Raw genomic sequence first — 26,632 nt, 5'->3', positions numbered from 1 at the left:
GTTGTCCTCTAGCGTCACGACCAACCAGACATTTTATGATAAAGGGACACAGGCTGTAGGAACCAGATGTTGCAAGCACCTACAGTTGTTATCTTGTTTCCTTAAGTTTGGTGTAGCTTAAAAAGAATTCCATTTCATCGATCTAGTTCTTAACAATAAATAGATAAGCTTCCTCAAAATTCAATTCATCTTTTCCAAGTTGACATGTAGTGATGAATAAATGAAAAGAAAAATAGGTTTTGTTGCAGAGATTGTTGATCTGCAGAGAGGAACTCATCCAACCAGCTTCACCTAGGTCCTCTCCGCCTTCTGCCAAGGCATACCAGCGAACTTCCTATAGCAGACCAGGACATCATGTAGCAAATCAGGACATCTTGTAGCAGTTTCCTGTAGTAGCCTGTTTGACCCTTTTTTGACCAAAGATGACAGTATAAGAGTAGGTTAGGCCCTCATCTTGGATTCCATGCCTATCAGTGCCACCTAAGATCAACTCTCCCATGCCTTCTCCCTCTACAAGATCAGACAAAATAGCATAGCATTTACATTTCTGAATTTAGCAATTAAAAGAGTTTTTTCTGCAAATGTAAACTGAGATAGTTAAGGCATGGAGGATAAATTACAAGGTTAGCATAGTTCGTTTCTGCAAGTAATTTGTGTTATTTCTTAGCTAGATGATTTATGGTATTTCATAGCATTTTACCATTCAGTAACTTTCATTTCTTAAATAGGAAAGACTTTACTTTCCTACATTAGAACTAGCTTTACATTCATTGTCAATAGTCGGACTCCTTCTAGTCAATAGAACACTGGTCTGGAACCATAATGGTCTAATGCCCCAGTTGAGAAGTGACATGAGTAGAATGTTGCATCTGTTGTGTATATAGCACTATCACCTCCATGTTTGTACGAAACCCCGAGTTGAGAAAGTAAAGTTGGTAGCCCTAGGAGTTACAAGATCCTTGTTGTAAACTGAGGCTCATTAGGATGTTTACTCATATTTATAAGTTTTAATATAACATTTATTTTAAGATAATATGTATATCACTCACATTGTTAAATTTAAAAATTAATTAAATTATAATTTTATTTTAAATATATTATTGATGATGATGACGATGATTAACGTCCACTAAGACCAATGTGGTCTATTGGACCTCAAGAAAGAGATTCTAATTGTCATTCTTCAAAATCTTCTTTCTGTGATCAAAGAGCAAGTGAATAAGCATTCCAAGATCGCTATATTTGGGTTGGCTTAATAAGTCAAGAAGATTGGAGGTGTGACTGATGATATGGAATTGAGAGTGGATGTGGGCAAGAGTTGGGCAATCTAAAAGGAAGTGCTTTTCGTGTTCAACTTTCTTAGTATCACAAATTTGACAAATTCTATTGTTCCGGGGAGACTTGGGGGTAGACCACTGCCCGGTCTCACTCCGAACCTCATGAGAGTTAGTTCTAATCCTAGCGATGTTCATTTTCTTCTTAGTGCTAGTCAACATAGAGAGATAATTTTGGTTATTGAGGGTGGGGTTGATCACCTCCTTATAGTACCTTAGCTTCCTTTTACCTTCCAGCTCCTTAGCATCCCACATCTTGTCCTTAAAACTGGAGGCAATAGTATCCTTGATATTTTCCTTTATTCCCATGAAGATCTCCTCCTTACTCCCCCAAAGGTTAAGCCAAGACTGAGCATCCTGATGCTGCCCAGGCTTAAGGTGTAGGTGGGGATTTTGACTAAAGTTAGAAGCAATTTTTGGGAGCCTCTTGGATTCCATATTTTGAAGCTTCTTCTTATACATCAGATATCTAAACATGGCCACCCTTTCAATGGGCGACATGCCAGCTTCGATAAAGAGGATAGGATAGGCAGTATTTCCCCTTACCTTGAGGTGATAGGTTAAGAATTGCTTTTGGATCATCTCAATCTTTGTCCACGACTCCCTAGATATACTACACCCCCAAACTTCACATCCGTATAAGATAACCACGATGACGAGAGACTCAAAGAGGAACCTTTTTCTACTCCAAATGTAAATATCATCTGACTTACAATTATTTTCAAGCTCATAGTAGGCTTTCCAAGCTCCAATAATTCTTTTCTCGATGCTAAAATTCTAGTTGAGCTTGTGAGGAAAGTCAATACCCAAATATTTATAAGAAGAAACATGCTCAAGGCAATGGTTATCATAGATGAAACTACCATGGGTGATCTTTTTGGATTTAATGATCATGACTTTAGTCTTGTCGGTATTAACTGTCATACCCATCTTGGAGCAGTATACATGAAGAGTCTTAAGCTGCTTGTCTAGGTCATCATGGCTCCTTGCAAGAAGAACGATATCATCAGCATAAAGGAGAAGAGTAATGATAATACTAGCGAGCTTGATGCCTTTGCAGCTCGTAGTTTCTAGACACTCCTCTACCTTATTGATGTAAATACCAAAGAGGGTAGGGGAAAGGGGGGAACCTTGCTTGACCCCGATATTACATTTAATATCTTTAGACCACCCTTCATTGGTCTTAAGCTTCGGAATGATAGTCTTGTAGAGGCGGATCATAGCAATCCTCAGTTCAGGAGGAACCATGATCTCTTTAAGTCTCTCCCAAAGCTTATCTAAGGCTACAGTGTCGAAAGCTTTTCCAAAGTTCACAAAACAACAGAAGAGATCAGTTTTACTACTGTGACATTCCTCTGTGATGATCCTAAGGGTGATAAGGTGGTCGATGTTTGAGTGATGTCTCCTAAAACCAACTTTCCCTTTAACTCTTTTACCCTGGTTCTCAAGCCAAAGGCTAAGATTTTTTTCTAGAATGGCCCCATAAAGCTTAGCTAGGATGTGGCTAATCATAACGGTCATGTAGTTAGAAGGAACGCTTTTGTCCCCATTTTTGAAGATAGGCACAATAAGGATTTGCATCCAAAGATTAGGGAAGACATGCTTTACAACCAAATTGAGAAGCTTGTGGACATGAGGAATGAGGATAGATTTTCCCATTTTAAAGATCTCTGCTTGGTAACCTTCAATATCTTTGGCTTTCCCATTAGCGAGGTTATTAATCCTAGACTCCACATCTTCCAAAGAAAAAAAATCATCCTTAATAGGAGTGTTTAAGATGGTGCCCATGGTGTCTAGAGAATCATACAACTTCTTAAGATAGTTATCCCAATTTTCTAGGGGGGTAAAATGATTATCTTTAGTTTTACGAACCAGCACATTCCACCATAACTTTATGGGCACAGCTTTAGAAAGGTGGAGAAGATGCTCCGATCTCTTATTAATATATGACCTCTTCTTCCTCTTAATGAGAGCTTTGTATATACTTATATTATGGAGCTTAAATCTTTCATTAGGGGCGCCTCTGATTGCTTTCCTGACAATTTTACAGTCTTTATCATACCAAGGTTTGGAAGTTTTATTATTTTTTTCTTATACGAAGTCTTATTAGAGAATTTGGTAATGGTGGTAGAAAGGGTAGTAGTAAAATGGAAATATATTTGATTAATGTTGTTATTATAATTTAGGGAGCCTAAATTCCTTTCCAAATCCCTTAAGAAAGGGTCAACCTTACTTCTATCGAAGTGAATGTGACTTTTTCTTTCACTGGTCTCCTGCACGTGGGTGGTATGCATAACAAGATTGAGGGATAAAGACAAAGGTAGTGGTCAGAGTCTTGCTCGTACCCATTAAGAAGCTCAAAGTTTGTAATATGGTTGACGACATGGATGTCAGAGATCACATAATCCATGACGCTGCTACCAGCCCATGGAAATAGGTCATCTGACCGGAGAGAGGCCATTTATTAATACCATTGCAAATAATTAGGTCCTCAGAACTACAAAGTTTGAGGAGCTCGTTGCCGAATAAAATATCGATTATGTCTTCATATTTTCTCTTGAATCTATTAGTTAAGTGACCATCCTCATCAAGCCACAAGGGGTGGGGGCTAGATTTGTTACTTAACATAATAGCTTGGTTAGAAGCAGTCCGAGCATTAACTTTCCCAAGCAAAAGGATATTGCCTTCATTCCTTAGGTTGTAGATGTCTTTTTCTAAGGTATGGAAAGGAAAATTCTTATCCAAGTTGTTTTTCTTATAGGATGTAGAGTTGGGAGGGGCGAAATAGCAGATTGCAAGGAAGATCCTATTGGTCGTAGAATCAAAGATCTTGATCCAAATGTATTGATTAAAGGGGTCAGTTTTATGAAGTCAGATGTGAGAGGAAACAATGTTCCTAATATAACATGCAATACCAGAAAAACCTCTCGTGGAAGTTTTCTTATTCTAGGTAGACCAAAGAACACGTCAAAGTGAGGGACCCGAGATTCGTCGTGCTCCCAAGTTTCAACTAAAAGAATAAGATCAATATCACTCGGGATCCAACTTAACATAGGACCTTTGCACCATGGAAAACCACGACAGTTCCAGAAGAGGATCCAAAGTGATGATATTCCCTATTTGTCATTCGTGTTTGGCACTCTATATCTCATAATAGCTTTTTGATTCCTAATGATGGCCCATTTCCCTTCTTTTCTTGCCTCCTTGACGTTTTGTACTTATTTCCTAAGTTCAGCTTAGTCTTCTGGAATGAGGTCTTTATTTATAAATATTCCCGTTCCTTTTAGGCTTGGAGATTTCCCAAGTATATCTAATTTATGGTCATTAAAACTGACCTTGACACAGATTAGTCTATGTTTATGGTCAAGTATCTTTCCTACCCTTATTGCTTCGGTGAGATAAGTTCTTTAAATTTGAGATTTTGTCTTTAGTTGTTCTTTAACTAATTCTAATTGTGTCTTCATTGTTTTTCTCTTGTGTGGCCCTCATGGTGGAGTAGAATTAGTTTATTAATTTCTTCTTTTATGGGTTTAATATCTAATTTATTCTCTATGTTATTTAGCGTTGAGTTATTATGTAGTTGTTCTTTTAGATTTTTAATTTCATTTTCAAAGTGTCATTTTCTTTAATCATTTCTTGCTTGCTATGTTTGATTTCTTGAATTCTACCTTTCATTCCTTGGAGTTCACTCTCCAGTCAGAGTATTTTATTTTCTAAGAATTTGTGGTTATTGTCAGGCATTGTAGTTAATTCTAGTTTTAAATGGTTTTCTCTTTCTTCTCTTCGTCTTTCTAAAAATTCAATGTACTCATAAAGACTCTCTAGGGTAATTTTACTTGGTCTCCCTTTGCTAGAGGGAGATTTAGAAAGATGAAGAGTACTTATCATGGAAATAAGAAAAACTTAAGAAGAAAATAGGTAGGAACTTATACACCTCGCAAAGTTTTCTGTAGTTGAACTGATTCCTCTAAATTCACTCATAGTTGACTTGTAGTTTATCTCCCTCCGAGAGTGTGTCCTCTAATAGATATGGGCCCTTTTGATGCCAAATGTTTTGCTACAAGAATTCCAAGCTTATTGGACTTTTGTTTGGTCCTTGGAGCTGCTTTTGATGCCAAATGTTTTGCTACAAGAATTCCAAGCTTATTGGACTTTTGTTTGGTCCTTGGAGCTGCTGACGGGGTCGAATCTTATCCTTCATATATTTCCTCCATCACTTGGACAACGCACAACATCGCTGGTGGATCCAACAACTCTGTTGGAAAAGCTTTGTGCGACAATGGCGGAGGGAAAATCCCTTGCTACTCAAACTTCATCCCTCCATGTGACCCAGGGCGGAAGGCGCAGATTCTAAGCCGAACACCGACGTGCTGCCAACGGAATCATCGAGCCCTTATACAAATTAATAAAGATCTCCATGATTACAAAATGCGGAAGGTCTCGTGGATCCTTTGCACAACAAGCCCCCTGCAGGCGGGACTACAGGCACAGAAGGGTCAATTCTGGCAGGCGTCGGTGTCAAGGAAGATCTCCGCCAATGCAATGAGCTTGGGCGACTGATTGGCTACCTGTGGACAACTATTCTCCAAATTTAGCAACAATCTGCATATTCGTCTCTGCGTTTTGATCAAAGATCTCAATGATTACAAAATGCGGGGTTACAGTGCGAAAGGTCATGTGGATCCTTTGCAGAACAAGCCCCCTGCAGGCACAGAAGGGTCAACTCTCTGTGGACCACTAATGAAAATTCATTTTAACTAAATTACACCACAATAAAAATAAAATAAAATCATAAAATTAATAATTTTACAGTTATTAATTAAAATATTACGAATAAGTGAAAAAATAAAAATAAAACTAATAAATATAATTATAACCAGCATAAAACCATCTTAACTAGAGATTTACCAAGTCCAGAAGGATGAAATCTATTTTCACTCTAAAAGAGGTTTGATCCCTCTCAACACTCTACGTTGAGGAGAGTTAAGATGAATTTAGGTTGGTTTAATTTCCTCTTTTAAATAGTCTATATTCCACTTGAATATCATGGCTTCGCATAAACATGAATCTCAAAAACCATCACTAAAAATGTTTAAAGTAGGGTTATTTTTATTTTATTAATAAATATAATTTTTAATTGTATTATTTTATTTTATTTGACCAAGTAAAATATTTACATAACATAAAAAGAAATAAAGAAATCTCTTTCATACTAGGGTGGAGAGCTAAATCACCCTAGATCCATCTTAACTCAAGTTCTAACAAAGGGCGGAGAGGAATCAAATCCATTTTCATTCCAGTTTACACCTTAGATTTGATAGGCACTTAGGATGGATCTAGACTAATTTAATTATTAATTATAATTATAAATCTTAACCTTTAAAGTATGTGACTACTAAAAAAATTAAATATTCTTTGAAGATTAAATCTTTACCATCTATTTAATTAAAATTCTTAAACCCTATTTCAAAATAAAATCATTTAACAATTTTATGATAAACATTTCAACAAAAATAGAGTTCAGGCTTCTGTGATCCATATCAAGTTTGTGAGAGATTTTTGGGCGAAAATCACATGGAATATCATTTGTCAATGCGTTTCGAATCAACTAATATGATTAACAAAAATTTTACCATTTTATGAACGATTCTTTCTTGGACTTAAATCCGTAAAAAAAAACTTGAACCGAAAAACAATAAACACTCACTTTACAACTTTCTTCTTCCTTTAAAAAAACACTAAAAGATGTATAAACCAACCGAACATGGCATATCTTATATACAGTGAAAAAAGTAATAGAGTTGTTCATCACATACTGTTGTGTAAAATGGACCCGCCGAATAACGTGGCTTTCCTGGTATCTGTGCCCGCACAGCAGGTTCCTAAAGCAACCATGTTCAATGTCTATATGTCAGAAGCCGAGGAGCAATTCCAACATAACAATGAGTTTTAACTAAGAACTATTGCAAGTCCAAATTATACCTCCCCAGTAACTTCAACAAAAGGTTCATTAGTCTTCTTTAAAAATTCTTTGAATTCCCTCTGCACCATGGGGCCATTCTTATGGCAATATTCTAACCAGGAAAATATAATGCTAGGATAGACTGTTATAAACTTTCACATGCATAGCATACTAATTCTCTCCTATCCATCTAAGTATTTCAAACTTTATGAAAAGTTCACAAAATATTGACCAATAATCATAGAAATTTAGGTGGTGAACAAAAGTGAGAATCAAAAGAAACAGATTGCAGTAAAAGTCACTCTGAACTTTACAACCTTTTAAAAATACATAAATACTCATGGCTGCCATGGTAGAGCATGTAACTTTTTATATATGTATATCATGATTCATTCTATATAATAAAGTAAAATAGTATTGTCTACATTCCACTTCAATTTCTGGTCTAAATGGGAAAACAACCTACTGAGCTCCTTACATCACCTCTATTCTACGGTTTATGGGAAAATATTTTTCTCATAAGAACGAAGTCATTGTTTGATTTCACTTAAAATTTTGAAAATATTTTAAAAGATAAAAGAAGTCTTAAAATGTCAAAATCTGGGAATTTATTAAACCAATATAAATCCATGTAATTTTAAAAGATCAAATCTTTAAAGATACAAACATTTACTCAAAATATTTATCCAAAATTATTAAATCTAATAATATTAGTATTATAATATATTAACAATTAATATTAATATTAGTTTTTAAATATGAATATTAGATTTAATGATATTTTTTACATAGCTTGAAAATTATATTAAATTAATATTTTCGAATATTACAACTTTGACGTGGTAATATTTATGTCTTTAAAGATTTTAATATATCCATAGGATATAGTTTTTATTTTTAAAGATTCATTTTACAAATATTTAATTAAAAAAATTATAAAGGATTTTCCATTTTGCGTTGAATTATATTGTAGTTGTTTTTATCTATATGAAATAAATAAAAAAGAGAGAGAAATTATTTTAATGTCCACGAGGTTAAAGATAGCCTATGGGACAGATTGTTTGTTCATCTGCTTGATGTATTCAGCCCTTTTTTTGTGAAGCTTCAAAATAAATGCTCCAAGCTTCTCGAAAAACCACTCGCTAAATAAATTATCCCAAGAGCTAGCTGCCAGCATATCTGCATAACTTCCCCTATTGTCTTTGAAGGCATTACATTCTAAAAGGAAATGCATTTTTGTTTCCACTTTTTAAGAAGAACAAAAAATGCATACTCTTTCCTCCCACACTTCTTTTGGCATTTTCCAGTGCCCTGTTCAAAATGGAGTTGATGAGAATTTGTCCTTAACTGAGCAATAAGAATTTTGGTTCTCCAAGAGATATTGGCCTCTGTTAGGTACTTATACCAATAGGAATCATAATTTTGAATGACTAAGGTTAAGCCTTGTAATATTGTACATACATTTGCTTTCTGCAACTGTTTTCCATATTAAAAAAAATAAAAAATGTAAAGAGGGTATGTCCTAAAAGAAAAATCAAAGGACAAAAGGAATAAGAAAAGGTCAAAAAAATGAAAATATATGAACCCCAAAAATAAAAATAGACCATGAAAGTGTGCAAGTCTAATTGCCACTACTATTTACATTATGCATAATAATGATTGTGTGCAACTGTTAGATGATCCAAAAATAATTTATTATCATAGGTTATAAAATTGAAATAAAATAATTATTAATTTAAGAAATTAAATTAATAATTATTATTCTAGAATGATTAATTATTTAATGGAGACAATTAGAATTAGTATATTGTTGTAACAAGATATGACTCTCCAAATGTGTCGTATCTTAGGCTCTATTTTAGGAGATTAGTTAGCTAGTTGGTTTGAATAGCATTTAATGTAAATGGACACTTGTTATTTAATAAGTGATCCATAATTAGAGGTAGTTAGGACATGGAGTTTATAAATAGCTCATTGCAAGAGTGTTTGGTTGTTCGGGTGTAAACTCTTGCAAAATCAATTATGTAATTATTTTTTCTGATTAATAAAATTACGTGTCTGAGGACACTTCTGCCATTATTGTGGTATCAGAGCTCCAGTAATGCTGCAGTGGAAGTGATGAGGATATTCCAGCTCAACAAAGTCCTGGAAAACTCCATTCAATTGACCGGCAAATGATTGGTATGGAAATTGTCCAGTTTTTGTTTAAAAAAGAAAATAAATTTTATCATTGATTTTAGATTTTTAAAATCTATAAATCATTTTTTAGTATTATCAAAAATTGCCCCTATTTTTTGGAATTTTTGTTACTGCTCCGCTTCAACACTGTTTGGCCTGAAACTCGCGACTGGATACAGAAGCGGCCATGATATTGTTGTTTCTGCTTGTATTTTTGTCCACAATGGCGGTGTCGTCGGTTCTGCCATTATTGATAACTGCCATTCTTTTTACCAATCTATATTGTTGATCGATTTCGAACCTTACATATCATATCGCTGGTTGTTTCTTATATATACAGTATTTATCATCATCTTTGGTTTTGATGATGAGCTTTCTGTTTCAAACTATGTAAATCGATTCTCTCCATTATTCATCACGCGTAGCCACTTCTCTCCGAAGTTAAATTGCATTGATACTGTGAGAGGATCTGCACAGATCATAACCGCTTCACTGACCACGACTGCAGCTCCGAATGGTCTCTTTACAAGCACATTAACACGCCCCATGTTTCTTCATTAAATGAATCTGTGGTAGGAAGTGTAAAGTCTATTTTCAAAAGCTGGGAACAACGTTTGGATAATTCATCTGAGTTTTTGGAGAGAAATGATGGTGATCCAGAGCTAATTGTTTTTATACCATTCACGTCTGATGTAAAGATAAAAAGTATTTCTGTTATTGGTGGTACTGGAGGAACGAGTCCTTCAAGAATGCAAGCGTTCATAAATCGGGATGGCATTGATTTTTCAGATGCTCAAGAAATAGCACCAGTTCAGGAATGTGGAACTGAATATACTGCATCAGGAAATTCGGTATTTGGAGGAAGAATTAGAAGATTTGGACAAAATAGACAAAGCCACATCTGCTTGCAAGGAAATGCTATTGATAATCGAGAATACACCAGATCCTCTTCTCTCTGTCACAAAAGGACCAGAGAACCCAGCCTGGGATAGATGGTTTGACGGACCAGTAGAGTCTGATGGCTGCAAGTATTGGATAATTTGAAGGTTTTTCTCAGTTTAAAATCCCTTCCACTGCTTTTATGGTAGTTTCAGGAGCATTGACTAGCGGAGAGTTCATTTCGGGTATGAATGAAGACTTTTCTTTTGTATCAAACTCCAGGAATTGTTCCTCTCAATTTTTTTGTGCTAGGAAACCAAGTTTTTGTCAGCTCAAGGCACTTTTGTTATCGAGTCACTTTTGTTTTGAGAAATTGACTAGAGCCAAGTGCAAAGCTCAGTCAATTGTCTCCTGTTTTGACGACTATTCGAGGGTCAAGGCCAAGCCCCAATAGATCGTGTTTTTTGCGTGTTGTGTTGACTATCTTGTCATTTCTGTTCTGATTCTTGGTGCGACGCTACAACGCTAAAATGTCTAAGTTGATTAATTTGTTTTCTGATTCTGACAAACTAGAAGGCACCAAATCTTATAAAACATGGCATTGTCTCATCGAAAGCACACTCATTTACAATGAATTATGGCAGGGAATATGTGATGGAGATGTTAAGCCAAATAAACCCACAGATGCAGTTGCACTAGCAAAATGGGAAATCAAGAATACTAAAGCCTTAGCTCTTATTAAATCTTCTGTGAATGATGAAATGTATGTCCATATAGAAAATGCTACAGATGCATGGTTTGCCTTGAAAACTTTTAAAGACCTCTTTGATACTCAGCCTGAATCAAAGAAAGTCGATCTACAATTAAAATTGTTGCAACAAAAATTAACTGAAGGCATTGATGTTCTCGAATATCTCTCAAGACTTAAGAATATCAGGCAAGAAATTATTAATGCTGGTTTTCCCGCAATTGATGATATCTTTATGGTCACAATTGTAATTGTTGGGCTTCCTTCTTCCTATACGCATTTTTTAGAGACTCTACAAGTAACTGGGAAATTAGAGAAACTAAAGTTTGATGAGCTTTGTGAAATGTTGAGTCAACATGATAAAACTTTTGGCAAGAAGAAGAAAGTTGGTGAAGATGTTTTTCTCACAGAGGCCAGCACTAGTAAGTCATCAGCAGATAGTTCTCGAGGAAGAGGCAGATGGAATCAGAATCAAGCAGCACATAATAGAGGTCGAAGCCAAATCAGAGGAAACAATTTTAACAGAGGAGGAAGAAATAATTTTCAAGGTAGAGGAAACAACCAAGGAAGAGGAAATTTTCAAGAACAAGGATATAATAATCAAGGTAGAGGACAATCTCAAAATAGAAGTCAAAACAGAGGCAGAGGACAATCTTCAGGAAGAGGAAGAGACTTAAGTCAAATTGTGTGTCGAAGATGTAACAAAGTTGGCCATTATGCTGAAGATTGTCGAACATCACTTAATAAAATTCCCAAGTTTCAGCAGAATTCAGCACAATTTGCAAATGATCAAGATGAAGATAACTCCGAATATGTTTTTACTTCCTCACCAGCATCACAAATTTCATCCCATCTTAGAAGTGACTATGAAGATGCCTGGATCTTGGATTCTGGGGCAACTCAGCACATGACTTGTCGACGTGATTTTTTCTGGAATTTTCAAGATTTCCAACTTAATTCCATTTTTCTTGCTGATGATACAAAACATACTCCTTATGGAAAAGGAGTAGTAAAAGTTTTTCTCCCTGGTATTGGAGAAAAAATGATTTCCAATGTATGGTATGTACCCAGTTTCAAGAAAAGTTTGCTCTCTTTAGTCACGATTCGACAAGCAGGACATCAGGTGATTATGGAAGATGGTTTAGTGAAGATTAATTCAGTGAAACAGAACTTGAAAACAGTGATGACAGGTTATGAAGATGGAAAACTGTTACGGATGAAAGGGACAGTTATTCCAAGGCATTCTGATTTTGCAGGGGTAGTGACTACAGGTATTTCACCTATAAGACTATGGCATATAAGATATGGACATTTGAATTTTGAGAGTCTTTCTCAATTGCAGAAACAAGGAATGGTTAAAGGACTTCCCACAATCAAAAGGGAAAATGCAAAATGTGAAGCTTGCATTTATGGAAAACAAAATCGAGAAAGTTTTCCAACAAGTTCATGGCGTGCAAACAGGCGGCTACAACTAGTTCACAGTGATGTTTTTGGTCCACTACAAACTTCATTTGGCGGTTGTAAATATTTCTTACTATTCATTGATGATTTCAGCAGAATTACTTGGGTTTACTTCTTGAAGAACAAGTCAGAAGCATTTGATAAGTTTAAAATTTTTCGCCAACTTGTTGAAAATGAAGTCAGAGAAAAGATAGGTACTCTCCGGACAGATAATGGGGGAGAATTCACTTCGAATGAATTCAAAACTTATTGCAGTGAAAATGGCATAAGACGACATCTTACTAATGTTTACACTCCACAACAAAATGGAGTAGTCGAAAGAATGAATCGCACTTTGTTAGGAATGGCGAGATCCATTTTAACCTTCAAGAGGTTAAGTCCAACATATTGAGCGGAAGCAATTCATACAGTTGTCTACTTAAGAAACAGATCTCCAACTGCTTCTTTATACGGAATCACACCTTATGAAGCTTGGTTTGGTTTCAAACCTCGAGTTAAACATCTTAGAGTTTTTGTTTCAGTGTGTTATGCCTTAGTTTAGAAAGAAAAACGAACTAAGCTTGACTCAAGAAGTTTAAAATGCATAATGATTGGCTATTCTAATTAGAAGAAAGGGTATCGTCTTTTGACCAATGGAAAATTCATTGTGAGCAGGGATGTCATTTTTGATGAAACAGAGAGTAAGAGTGCTGAATAAATTGAAAATCTTCTTCACAAGTTAGAAACCAAAGGAAGTAAAAGAAATGGAAAAATGCAAAGTCAACCAACTTCACAAAATTGGTATGAACTTGATTTTCCTTCCTCTGAAGATGAGTCATCCAGTCCATCTACATCAGCAACATCATCTGGGTCTTTTAGCAGTTCATCCGCATCTCCAAGCAACAGCAGTTCTTCTGATAGTGATTCTCCACATTCTTCACTTGAACGACGAACATCAGTTTATATTGATCCTCTTTACAATGATGGGGACTTTACAGAAGCGCAAACAAGTGAGCACCAACTTCCGAAATGGGCAGTTCAACTTTTGAAAGATGTAAAGCCTGATGAACAGAATAAAACTGGCACCAGAAGGACACATAGAAGTGAAGGCAATTTTGCCTTGATAGCAAATGATTTTACTGAACCTTCCACATACAAAGAAGCAGTAAAACATGAAGAATGGCAACAGGCTATGGTTGAATAATATCAAGCAGTAATTGATAACAACACTTGGAAACTTGTTGATTGTCCAGCAAATGTTAAACCCATAGGGTGCAAATGGGTTTACAAAATTAAGTATAATCAAAAGGGAGAACTTGAAAAGTATAAGCACGACTTGTCGTAAAAGGTTTTGCGCAGCAGAAAGGCATTGATTATGAAGAAACTTTTGCTCCAACAGCTAAATGGAACACCATCCGATTAACACTTGCATTGGCCGCTCAAAAAGGATGGAAATTTCATCAAATGGATGTGAAAAGTGCTTTTCTCAACGGGGATTTACAGGAGGAAGTGTATATGACCCAACCACCAGGTTTTGAAGTTGAAGGACAAGAACATAAAGTCTGCAAATTGATCAAGGCTTTATATGGATTAAAACAAGCTCCCCGAGCTTGGTATGCAAAGATGGACAAATACCTTAAGAAAGTCGGTTTTCAACGAAGTGAATTTGATGATACTTTGTATGTGCGACAACAGGGAAAATATCTGGTAATTCTTGTTATGTATGTAGATGATTTGATCATCACTGGCAATCATGATGATCATATTGCACAGGTGAAAAAGGAGTTACATGCAGGTTTTAAGATGACAGATTTGGGATTACTTCACTACTATCTTGGAGTTGAAGTCTTCCAACGTCCACATCATATTTTCATTTCTCAGAGTAAGTATGCCGCAGAGGTTCTTCAGCGATTTGGCATGCAAGATTGCAAGCCCGTTCTCACCCCCATGGAGCAAAACTTGAAACTTTCAAAATTTGAAGGGGGGGAAGGTGGACAGTACAACTTACAGACAGTTGATTTGCAGCTTGATTTATTTGACAAATACTCGTCCTGATCTATCTTATGTAGTCAGTATTCTTTCGCGTTTTATGCAGGAACCACGAGACAACCACTGGAATGTAGCCAAAAGAGTTCTTCGATATATCCAAGGAACAAAAGATTTTGGTCTTCTTTACACAAAGACTAAAAATTTTGTACTTGGTGGATATTCTGATGCCAACTTTGCTGTGAGTATTGATGATCGAGCATCAACATCAGGTTATTTAATGAATATGGGGTCAGCAGCAGTATCTTGGAGTTGTAAGAAACAAGCTACAGTGGCCACTTCTTCAGCAGAAGCAGAGTACATTTCAGCATGGGAAGCATCATGTGAAATTGTTTGGTTGCGCAGAATTTTGCAGGACTTGGGCATTTCTCAGGCAGAAGCTACATCATTATTCATTGACAGCCAATCAGCCATCAAACTTGCCAAGAACCCAGTTTTTCATTCAAAGACAAAGCATGTGGACACCAAGTATCATCATATCAGATCTCTCATTGCCAAATATGTCCTCAAGCCAGTTTATTGTCCTTCCGAAGATCAGATCTCCGATATTTTCACAAAACCGCTTGGCAGAATAAAATTTACTAAGTTCAGGGATGAACTTGGTATATGTTGTAATGTATCTTTGGATCATAGGGGGGAATGTTAGATGATCCAAAAATAATTTATTATCATAGGTTATAAAATTGAAATAAAATAATTATTAATTTAAGAAAGTAAATTAATAATTATTATTCTAGAATGATTAATTATTTAATGGAGACAATTAGAACTAGTATATTGTTGTAACAAGATATGACTCTCCAAATGTGTGGTATCTTAGGCTCTATTTTAGGAGATTAGTTAGCTAGTTGGTTTGAATAGCATTTAATGTAAATGGACACTTGTTATTTAATAAGTGATCCATAATTAGAGGTAGTTAGGACATGGAGCTTATAAATAGCTCATTGCAAGAGTGTTTGGTTGTTCGGGTGTAAACTCTTGCAAAATCAATTATGTAATTATTTTTTCTGATTAATAAAATTACGTGTCTGAGGACACTTCTGCCATTAGCAACTTGTTATTCATGCCACAATCCATGGTAATCAAACTGTTTAATCTTGGTTATTTCATGCTTTGAATTTTATGTTTATAATTAGAGAATAAAATCTGACCAAACAGTTTAATCTTGGCAGATCATAGATATTTTTATGCTAGTGGAAAAACCTGTGAACAATTTATGAAACCAATGTTTCGGACTAGCTAGGTGAGTCCATCATCAGGGCAATGAGATCTGTATTTTGAGAAGAGAGAGTCGAGAAAATTAAGGAGCTATTAATAGTTGTTTAGAATAGGTTTCTAGCTCTTGAAATTCTCATCTTCTCAAAATTTAAAGCATTGTTCAGTATGTCCCTTCCATGGTGGGACTTAATGGTGTTAAAGAGAGATTCCATACAGGCTGGCAGAATTTTATGCTAGTGGAAAAACCTGTGAACAATTTATGAAACCAACGTTTCGGACTAGCTAGGTGAGTCCATCATTGCATGACTCTCTCTTCTCAAAATACAGATCTCATTGCCCTGATGATGGACTCACCTAGCTAGTCCGAAACGTTGGTTTCATAGATTGATCATAGGTTTTTCCACTAGCATAAAAATTCTGCCAGCCTGTATAGAATCTCTCTTTAAGATCATAGATAGGTAGAAAAATAAAAGGAGCTCCTAAGCTTAATCTGAGCCCTTGGATGATATAAGGTTAGTATTAGATAAATTACTTGTCGAAAGAAAAATAGATGATAAGGGTTTGCTAGCCTAAATGCACCTAAAGAAATGAAGAAAACATGTTAGGGTAAGAAATGGGTAAGTAGAAGAAATGTTGTTGAAATACAAAGTTGATTGGATCAAAACACCTTCATCATGCTTAGACACATATTTCAACATGTATGATCAGTTATGAAGGCAAAGGGCAAAGGTTTGTAAGATCATGTGATTAGCTCTTCCTCACTCATTTTCCCCTATACTTACTAATTTATCATCTACAAGCATGTTCTAGTACTTTAAATCCTACAAGTCAAAGAGGCTCAAAGCATTTCTCTGACTTTTGGTGGGACCGGACCCTCGGCTCAATGACTTATGAACATCAAGTGCTAAAATCCCCTTCATAAAATTCATTCCCCCTTCATAAAATCCATTCCCCCTTCATCACCCTGAAAAAACCCCTTTTCCTAAGGATAAACTTCATTTACCTAAGAAAAGTGAAAACCCCCCATGTAAATCCCTTTTCACCCAAAAACCCACAAAAAACACTTTATCTTAAGTATAAAGCGAAGCGCGCAAAATGCATACATGTGACCTTTTTACTTAAGGATATACCCACTCTGTCAATTTCATATTAATTATTAACTTTATTATATAAATCCCCGATAAAACCCTTTTCCCTTATATTAGTTAAATCCCTATGTAAATACCCCCAACCCTTAGTTTTAATAAAAACTATACGTTTACCCCTTATCCCGACAAAATAAGAAAATCCCCTCCTTAACCTTAAATAATCGCAAATCATTTGTGATTAAAGCATCGGGCCCCCCTAAGCCTCTGTACGTTTTGTCCGTGCTATTTTATCACCCGACCACCATTTGATCATTTGTGCCCAAATCCTACGATGTGCAGCCATATCGGGCTCACCCAACGCCCGACCTTTACCCAAAGCTAAATTAAACCTTCATTAAGCCTCGCCCGATAGATTTTTAACATATCATTAATCTCTTAAATAATCCCATAACACCAAAGTTTAAAGCACTAGGCCCCCTCTAAATGCATGCTTTTATCACCTGCGCGTTTCCCTTGCTTGATTATCGTCTAATCAACATCCCACTCATCCAGTGATCCACAGCCATATCGGCTGCGCCTGATGGCCAAACGTTACCCGCACGATAAAGCAGTTTTCCTCGACCCCGCGAAGGCTATGTGTCAAGCTCTGGAGTATATCGGGTGACCCCTCCTAAAAATTGCCTTCGCCTCATAAGCAGTGTGATGACCTCCAATATTTCCTCCCCGCCAACCCGATAAACCACCTATTATCCCTAATATGAATTTCCGCGCCAAATTCAAAAAGTTGGCCGTTAAACCTTATAACTGTGAAAACCCTCATTTTCATGCGTTTTGCCTGTTTCACGGTAAAAACCCATTAAACCTTCGACGCCACCCTGAACCTCTGTAACGTAATTCGACCTTCGATTACCATTCAAAACATTGCCATGACTCCTTTCCCATAAATCCCTGTGCATAAGAGCCTTCAATTGTCTTTTTTACCGACCTGGGTTTTCTTAATGATCGTTGCATTTTGCAAGTAATCCGCAGAAGACTAGACCTTAGATAAACAATTCTAATACTAGTTTCCGAAAGGGCCAGTAGTACAGGGATTTGTTTGGCTAATTAACTCCGAACTTGGGTCAGGCCCCAATAAGCCAATAGTTTTGTTGTCAGATCTTCAACCAAAATTATGCCCTTCAGATCCCCCCTTCTCCTAGCATCCAATCGAAGTTGATTGAGGCCTTCGATAGATAGAAGAAATAAAAGAGGGGATAGTGGGAATCCTTGGCACAACCCCCTTTCTCCATGAAAGACATCTGAAGTTGAACCATTTATTAGGACACCAAATGATATAATAGTGGTGCTACTCAGTATTGAGTTAATAAAGGCGGCTTTGAATCACATGTGTGTAAGAATCAGCCTCATGAATAACCAGTTGACTCTATCATATGCCTTGGACAAGTCAATTTTGATTACTAGGCCTTTTAATATTATAAATTTTTAAGTTGTGAATACCTCCTTGAGTGACTCCAATAGTTTCATGGATTTGAAGGTCCTTCAACAATGCAAATTGTTCTTTGGAAACATTTCTGGATAGGATAGGGTTGATCCTATTTGCAATTATTTTTATTATCACCTTATAGATGCAATTGCATAGGTATATGGTCCTATAATCTTCATAAGATTGAGGATCATCATATTTTAGAATAAGGGATATGAAGGTTTAATTAAATAAGTAAGCATCCATCTTGATTGACGAGATCCCTCCATCGGTCGAAGCAATTCCTACCTAATTGTTTAATAAAAAGCCATCAAAAATTCCACAAACCATCCATCCGGTCCTAGGCTCTTTTCTTTCTTCATACTATGAAGGACTTTCTGGAGCTCTTTTTCCGTAACAGGATCCATAAGGTTCTAGTTGTCTTCGTCATTGGTGAAATGTGATAATGGATGTGCTACCTGCCTCACCTCCATAATAGAAGTGTTTGAGGATGCTTTATATAGATTCTTGAAGTGCCTCTTTCCTAAATTGGTGAGTTCTTTGAAAGGGGATGTTGTACCACCTTTCAGGTCATTTAAAGCCTATATTGTGTTCGTCATATTTCTTCCCTTAGAAAAGTTTTGAAAAAATTGTGTTTTCATTGCCACTTTTAATCCAAAATGCTATGCTTTTTAATATCCATGACTCTTTGTGTTCTAACAAAATCCTTTTTTTGGTAGCTTCCAGCTCCAAGAGTTTTTGCTTGGCCTCCTCGAATTCATATCCTCCTCCATCATCATCCTCCATTCTTCCTAGGGCTTCCTCCACCCATTTAAGCTCTTCCTCATCTCCTTCTTTCTTCTAAATGGATTAGTGGGTCACTGCCTATTTGACCATTTTCAAATTATTTGTGAATTGGGTCACAATAGGGATTATCGAATCACGATTATAAGGAATCCAAATTTCGTTCACCAAGTCAATGAATTGGTTATATTGGAGCCATGTCACATTAAATTTAAAAGGGCTAGGTGGTTTATGCATTCCCAACTTTAATTCCAAGAGACTTAGATGGTGATCAGATTCCCACCTAGATCTTATCCACTGACAAACATGAGGTACATTTCCCAACACTGGCTCATCCATGAGGAACCTATCTATGCACTTAGCTATCATAGACTCACCTACCCTTTTGTTTCGCCAAGTTGGTTTGCATTTAATCATATCTACATCAATTAGATTCTAGGCTACAAGAAGTTGAGTAAAATAGTCCAAAAGGGCATCAATTCTAGCATGGGTACCCCATATCTCTGAGGATCCAATTAGAAAATTCAAATCATTCCCGATCACTTTGTTCTCCATAGAAATTATGAACTTTTTCATTAGATAGTCCGAGAAGGGGGCTTGGTTTTGATAAGGCCCATAGATATTTATTTTTCTGAGCTCCATCCTCGATTCTGCAAAGAAAATTTTTACTCTTGAACCATCTCAGAGATCCATGAGTCGAGGAATTCGATAGATTTTTGGTTGAGTCCTATGGAAAGGCCCCTAGATCAGCCCCTTGCATCAGACCCCATGAATAACCAACCTAGGGAAATAGATTGAATATAGAGCAAGATCGCTTCCCCATCCCCTAAGGTTTCCTAAAGCAGAAGAATGTTTCGGTGCTCAACTTTGATCAAATTTCTCAAAGCTAATATTTTAGAGGAAATAGCTAGACCCTAGAGTTGAAAGAGAGCATGATCATGGAGATGATTATCCCAGGCCTGTGCTACTCTAAGCACCCCAATAATCAATTTTTTTAAACCTTTTCTGCATCCATGAGGAATCTATTTTGGGCTTTGCAAAGGTTTAATTTTCTTCCCATCGACTTAATGTTAGTTTTGACATGTGATATTATCCCCTGACCGCTAAATTTTGTCTTGAATAGTTCTTTAGATAATGTCATACTGAGGTTGTAATGAGACATAGAATCCAATGATTCTTTCATAGATGAGATAGGTTCAATGAACATTTGATGATAGACCCGACCTCATAACCATGCATTGAAAAGAAGAGATAGTAGATATGGAGAGGAGATAAGGGGAAGTACCAATAGAGGACGTCCCCATATATGGCCCTGTGTGTTATCCATTTCCCTTACTTCATCCTTCTCGACCTCATTGAGATGATTTTGGGTGAGTCCCTGCTACTTCATGTGCCTTTGACTTCCTATGAACCATTTGAGGCTAGGATTTAGACATTGAGATAAAAAATTCAATAACTCTCATCTTACAACAGTTTTTGTCCCATGACCACTTCTTGCCCGAGAAGGGATATGGATAATTTTTAATTAGTTGTCAATACATGTGACATATTCAACTCAAAAATGGGATCCTTTCATAATCAAACACCTGTCAATGGGTAAATCATCCATGACACAAATCAAGTTCTTATTCAAATTCCTCGCTAGGTCTAGGTGAACTATTATGTGCACAAATGACATTATTTTGGTAGAGACATGAGATAGATATGCTTCCAGAAAATCACCCAGGTGATTTCCATTTTCCCGTAACATGTCCACCAACCATAACTAAGGGGGAATTCCTTGTAGCCAAACCCAAACTGGAGCCATGTCAATCCTTTCTTTACTCTCGTTGAAGAGAGGGGACCAACATTTCATCAAAATAGGGGAATAATCAATGCACCATACCTTTCTCATTTCCCATGTACCGTGCTTAGTTGATTCAAAGCTTAGCATGAACCATCCCTTTTCCAAGAGGTTTATCATCAAGGTATTTTCTATCGTAACGCCCCACTCCTTTTTCACCCACTCCTTCAAGGACTCCATCGATGATCGTCACCCTCTAACTTTTACCACCAACATCTTATCCTCCATATCCAATACTTTTGCCACCTGCACATCCTCACTTGAGACCAATTTTTGAACCCCTAACTTCCTTTTGGTGCACTTCCCATTATTCTTCTTCAGCCCCCCTTGCCTATGTTCTTCAAATTTCACTGACACCCCTAAGATTTCCAAGTACTTTACATGTTTCTCTGCATTTGACCCTTTTGCACTACCTATATGGTTTCTTGAACCCCTAGGGTTCTAACTTTGGCGACTGATCCTATCAGTTAAAAGGGTAACCATCGTCTATAGAAATAGTATGAACCCAACATAGTTTGAGATGGGGGATGCCATTTGAGTGGCTCAATGGGATAATTTTGAGTAACCCATCCACTCATGTTGAACTTATAACATCCAAAGTGCCTGAAGCATACCTCTCCCCTCACAACCCTTCATTATGAGTCAAATCAACATGTTGTAAATCCATTGGAAAGGGAGTTTCCTATGTTGAGACCAAGATAGGAAATGGGGTAACCACTGAAGCTGGTATTCCAACAGAAAAAAAAAAAAGGAAAACTAGAAAACCCACTGCCAAGAAAAGAGCTCGCATATGTAAACTCTAATCCTTGAAACCAACCCAATGATGAAAAAAATCCCCCCTACTTAGTTTCGGGCTTTTGTCATTGTAGTGGCAGATATTAAATATGTTACGATCTTGGTGTCTTCTAAAATACCTACTGAGGGACTACCATTTGTCCCCTAAGCCTCCATGTTTTGTTGTCAGGTTGGAGGCTTAGACTAGGAGTTTACATAGTAGTCAAGGTCATATTCATAGTTCACTGCCTCGTCCATCGAGAATACAATGAAAATACACAAAAAACCATGTATGACAATTCCAGTCTCGTGAGTAGCCCTACAAAACCAAATAAAAAACCACTGCTTTGGAAAAAAAAAATTAAATAAACAAATATCACGCCCCCTACCACCATTAATATAAGCTAGCCATAGGAAGAAAAATATGTTCCCTGCATGTCGCAGAACACAAACCTGGTTTTTTTATGTGAGAGAATATACTAAAAACAATGTGAAATAGGAAATTTTATTTTCGATTTGGATATTTTTTAAATTATTTTAAATTATTATTTAAAAATATAATGAAAAGGATAATTGAGGATTTTAAAAAGGAGTGAGAAAAGAAGAAGAGATAAAAGAAAAAAGGGTTTTATTTGAAAAGGTTTGTTTCTTTTTATATAGTTGTTTTAGAAGGTGATTGAGTTATCTTCATATTTATGAGCATGGATTTCATTAACAATTCTTATTTGCTACAACCTCATATTTAAACTCCATATTTTTTAAGGTAAAATTTATGAATTTCTGGCCATTAAAATGATAACTAGATTACAAATAGATAATTTATTGAATATTGTTTTGAATGGGTTTGAGGAACACTCAAGTCAGATATATATGACACGAGATCAAAGGATCAACTCTTTGTGAACAAGAAGAATGATGTAACAACATTGTTTCTCATTTAACAAAATTTTATATGACAAAATTCCTCCCAAAATTGCAACCAAAAGGACATCCAAAGAAGCTTGAAATATTCTAGAAATGACATACAATGAAGAGTAAGGTCAGTCTGTGGAGTGTTGCAATTGTCAGAGAAATTGCTATTGTAACAAGAAGATTTTGATATCACAGAAATAATTAGAGATGATGTGAAATGTTTTGCAGAAGCATACGAAAAGTATCAATATAATGTAGAAAGTAAAGTCCACCATGTAGATACATGTGTGGAATAAGTAAATTGAAACCACCTTTGGAGCAGTAACAATAGGTGAGAAAAACCTAGTAGTGAATTTTGAATTTGATTATGAAACTGAATTAACGTTTCTTGAAGAGTGGCTTGCAAACCCCATCTTGCAAAGCCCAAGTATGATGGATATGGAAGGAAGTATGAAAAAGCTACATAACTACATCAAAATATGAAACATGAATGATAAAGGTAACCATTATAGTTCCTTAAGCTATTATAGTAGTGGAAGAGGATATAAAAGAACATGAAGATATTGTTTTTAATCTTAAACAATTCAACAGAAAAGTTCAATTAGCACCAGTTGAGGAACAAATATATACAAAGGAAGAATTAGATGAAGAAGACAATAAAGGGAAAAAAATATTCAAGAAAAAAAAGATACGCAGAATATTTTGGAGAAAAAGGAAGAAAAAGTATGTACAACATGGAGCGCAGACCAACATGCACTAGCATGCAAAAGTAAAATAAATTTTTGGATTGATATCAAGTGTTGTAACCATTTCTAATACTTAGATCATCAAGTAATAATGGTTGTAATTAAGAGGAAATTGTTAGTGTTGATGAATGTAATAATTTAGATTAACGAGGAGTGAAAACAAATCTCTCTTGTTAAGCAAGTTAGTTATCGGTACGAATTAATTTTAAAAATATATTTTGAGTTTTTAGTTCGAATATTTTTAGAAAATGCAATACAAGATATTTGTAGAAGAGGTTAATCTTAGGATTTCAAAAAACTCTTTAGTTAAACAAAATATTAAATTTTTTTTATTCAATGATTCAAACTAAATTATTAAATTATGATCTTTGTTACAAAATATATATTTTGTGACAATTTAACTTTATTGAGAAGATTTTTCAGCTAAAATCACATCATAATTCTCAATAAACTTGATATGGATCACATAAGCCTAAATTCAATATTTTAACTTGTCAAAACTATATAATAGAATGATTTAAAAATGTTTTTATTAAAGCTTTTATCAAGCATAATTAAAATTTTAAAACAAAATAAATAAAATGGGATAGACCAAATTTAATTTCAATAAATGTAATTGAGCAATATTATTATGTTATCATCAGTTAATTTATTAAATTTTAATAAAAGCATTTTATATATATATATATATATAATTTTTTAACTTTATAACTATTTATTTTATTTTATTCATTTAAATACAGAGTTTGTGTAATAAAATTTAAGCATGACTAATTATTGGGGTTCTTGCCACTAAGAAAACCAATCCCCTTTAAAAATTTCATAAGCCAGCTTGCTTTGCTAGGAAACCAAGTTTTCCCATTAGTCCACATTGACAGAGAAAATTACTTAAAGGCAACCATCAAAGTCTATTAATAGCTAGATAACAAAAAAATTCTATGACTATACTACAAAAGCTCTACTCCCTATAAGTTCCTCAAGATAATAATAAAAAAAAAGAGAGAGACATAAACATAACAAGAAATAAATACATTAGCATAACTAAAAGGCATCAAACTATAGGTAGCCATGTAGGGAACCACCTATAGTGATCTACTTTTTAATTGAACCTTGGAATTCACGAACTTGAAGAACTAGCTAGGCTTGAAGAGGGCGAGAGAGGATCTTCTATGATCAAAATTAGGTTGTCATGACATTCTTTGGAACGTTATGTTCCATCTAGGTTGTCTGCATGATCTCCATTTCCATCCGAGCCTTTGATTTCTATGGTAAGCCCAAAGAAACCTTAGATGAAAACCTCAATTTTTTCCTCAAAGAGAAAGAGTTGTTTCTTCAACTCTACACTTTCTAGTCTCTCTCGAGCTATAGCTTGCATTAAAATGAGACTTTTGGTCCACTACATCTCTTCGGGACTTAAGAATTTTGTTTCTTGATTCCACGTGTTTCCAAGATCCTGCGCCTACCCCTGAGTTTCCACTAAGATTTGTTCAACATCCATAGTTTCCAAAACCCATTGCACCATAGCATCTACCTCCTCCATGGCTAATTTTCCTTTTGCAGGACACCCATATACAAATAAGCTATGGATGCATTCCATTTCTTGTTCTACACATGTCACGTGCCTTGGCCCCATCACTGTAAGTTGTGCCTTGCTTTCAGAGTCCACCATTGTCTTATACATCTTGTCAAAGCCATTATCCCTAAGTTTATAACCCTTAAGAGGTGATCAAATCAGTATGTATCATTTATAGGCTCCCTCTGCAAGAATCAGATCAGTTGTGAAGACTCAAAGAAGTATGAATTAAGTGAAGCCCATAACATCCACCTTCTAATAAAGCTCTATCTTTCACCCTCAATTGTGATTTCCTCATCATATTTAGAATTGGTTAGCATACTCCCAAGAAATTATGCCAAGTTGAAGCCATCCCCCTTAGGTATGTTACTGCATTCATGGAATTTGTTGCTGGAATGATCCACAACTAAAATTCAACCCTATGAGATGTAAAAATTATACTGTAGATTCGAAACTGCTCATGAAATTTACTAAATCACAAGACTCGAATCTACTCTACTGCTCTGTGGAATTCAATTCACAATCTAGAACACAAATCATAGACATGCAAGAAGAAAAATCACACATGCACAGATATTTCTATGGGAAAGAAACTACTCAAAACCCCTTCCTATATGTATTGCATTAACCAAAGAATAGAGATGAATACATATGCTTTCTCAAGCCTAAGCACGACCTACAAGTGTATAGTCTATCTCTCTACCTGATTGATTGAATTTGGCCAACACTTAGTCAACTTTCAAGCCCTCCAAGTTCCAATTTACTTCCAATGTTCCTTGAGGAAATTAACCCTATTATTTAGGAAATTCCTCAATTGGATTGTGTAATTCCTCTAGGTTCTTCCTCTAGCTCCATGCACCACTTGTACACATTGGAATAGTCTACAACTGATAATACACTTCCTTGGAATCTCCATCTCAACTGGGTAACTCGAATTCTTTGCATGCATGACCAAATTTAAGTTGATTCATCAGTTATCTAGATGATAATTGTGTGTGGTTGAAGTCACATTTCCACAACTTGACCTACCACTAGTTCCTCCAACAGTTAGAAATAGATTAACTAACCATAACTAAATTTAACTAAATTTAATTGCTACAACTAAAATTAACTCAACCAAGGCACCTAAAATTTAGGAATTACTGAAAACAACTGAACTTCATGCCCCTTGTTAGTGTCTGTATCTTCATCCCTCCATCAGTGATCAAATTTCTCTTTTTTGCATGCATATTAGGTGATTCATCCGATCAGTTGCATTCCATTAGGTCATGGATCAACTGATGGTAGTGTTTCTTTATCAATTTCCCTCATGTCATTTATCTGTTGGCCTATTTTCACATGTACAGGTCATTTGATGCCATTTTTATTTCATTCCATTTGCGAAAGTCATTTTAGGGTTTTTAGGTTTCACTAGGTCTAGGGTTTGCCACCATGGTATTCAAAAACTCAATAAGAGATCAGCAGCCACATGAGGATGTCTAATAAATTCATAAAATCAAAAATTTCACTGATGATTTGCTTCATAAAGGGTTTTTGCCTCAAAACTCTGTTTTGAGGTGAAAACAGGGTTTTTCTATTTCATGTACAAAGTTTATGTAATTTCAATGTTTTCATATGTAATAAGC

At 35.7% G+C, this 26,632-nt stretch overlaps 1 protein-coding gene across 2 annotated transcripts in view; it reads right to left on the bottom strand.

The window, feature by feature from the left end:
- Window positions 1-26,632, bottom strand: part of LOC149267572 (secretory carrier-associated membrane protein 1-like) — a 194,561-nt gene that overhangs the window by 142,657 nt on the left and 25,272 nt on the right. For both annotated transcript variants that reach the window (XM_089399159.1, XM_089399157.1), the window contains exon 2: window positions 7,151-7,216. In XM_089399159.1, the coding sequence (XP_089255285.1) occupies window positions 7,151-7,216 (66 nt within the window). The remainder of the gene's footprint in view (window positions 1-7,150; window positions 7,217-26,632) is intronic.

This window comes from Pinus tabuliformis, chromosome 6 (genome assembly GCF_031772625.1).
Source record: "Pinus tabuliformis cultivar Carrire ecotype Pingquan chromosome 6, CPIR1, whole genome shotgun sequence".
In the NCBI taxonomy this organism is placed as follows: Eukaryota; Viridiplantae; Streptophyta; class Pinopsida; order Pinales; family Pinaceae; genus Pinus; species Pinus tabuliformis.
The sequence above is the reverse complement of the archived record's forward strand: the minus strand, read 5'-3'. Positions and strand labels throughout refer to the sequence as shown.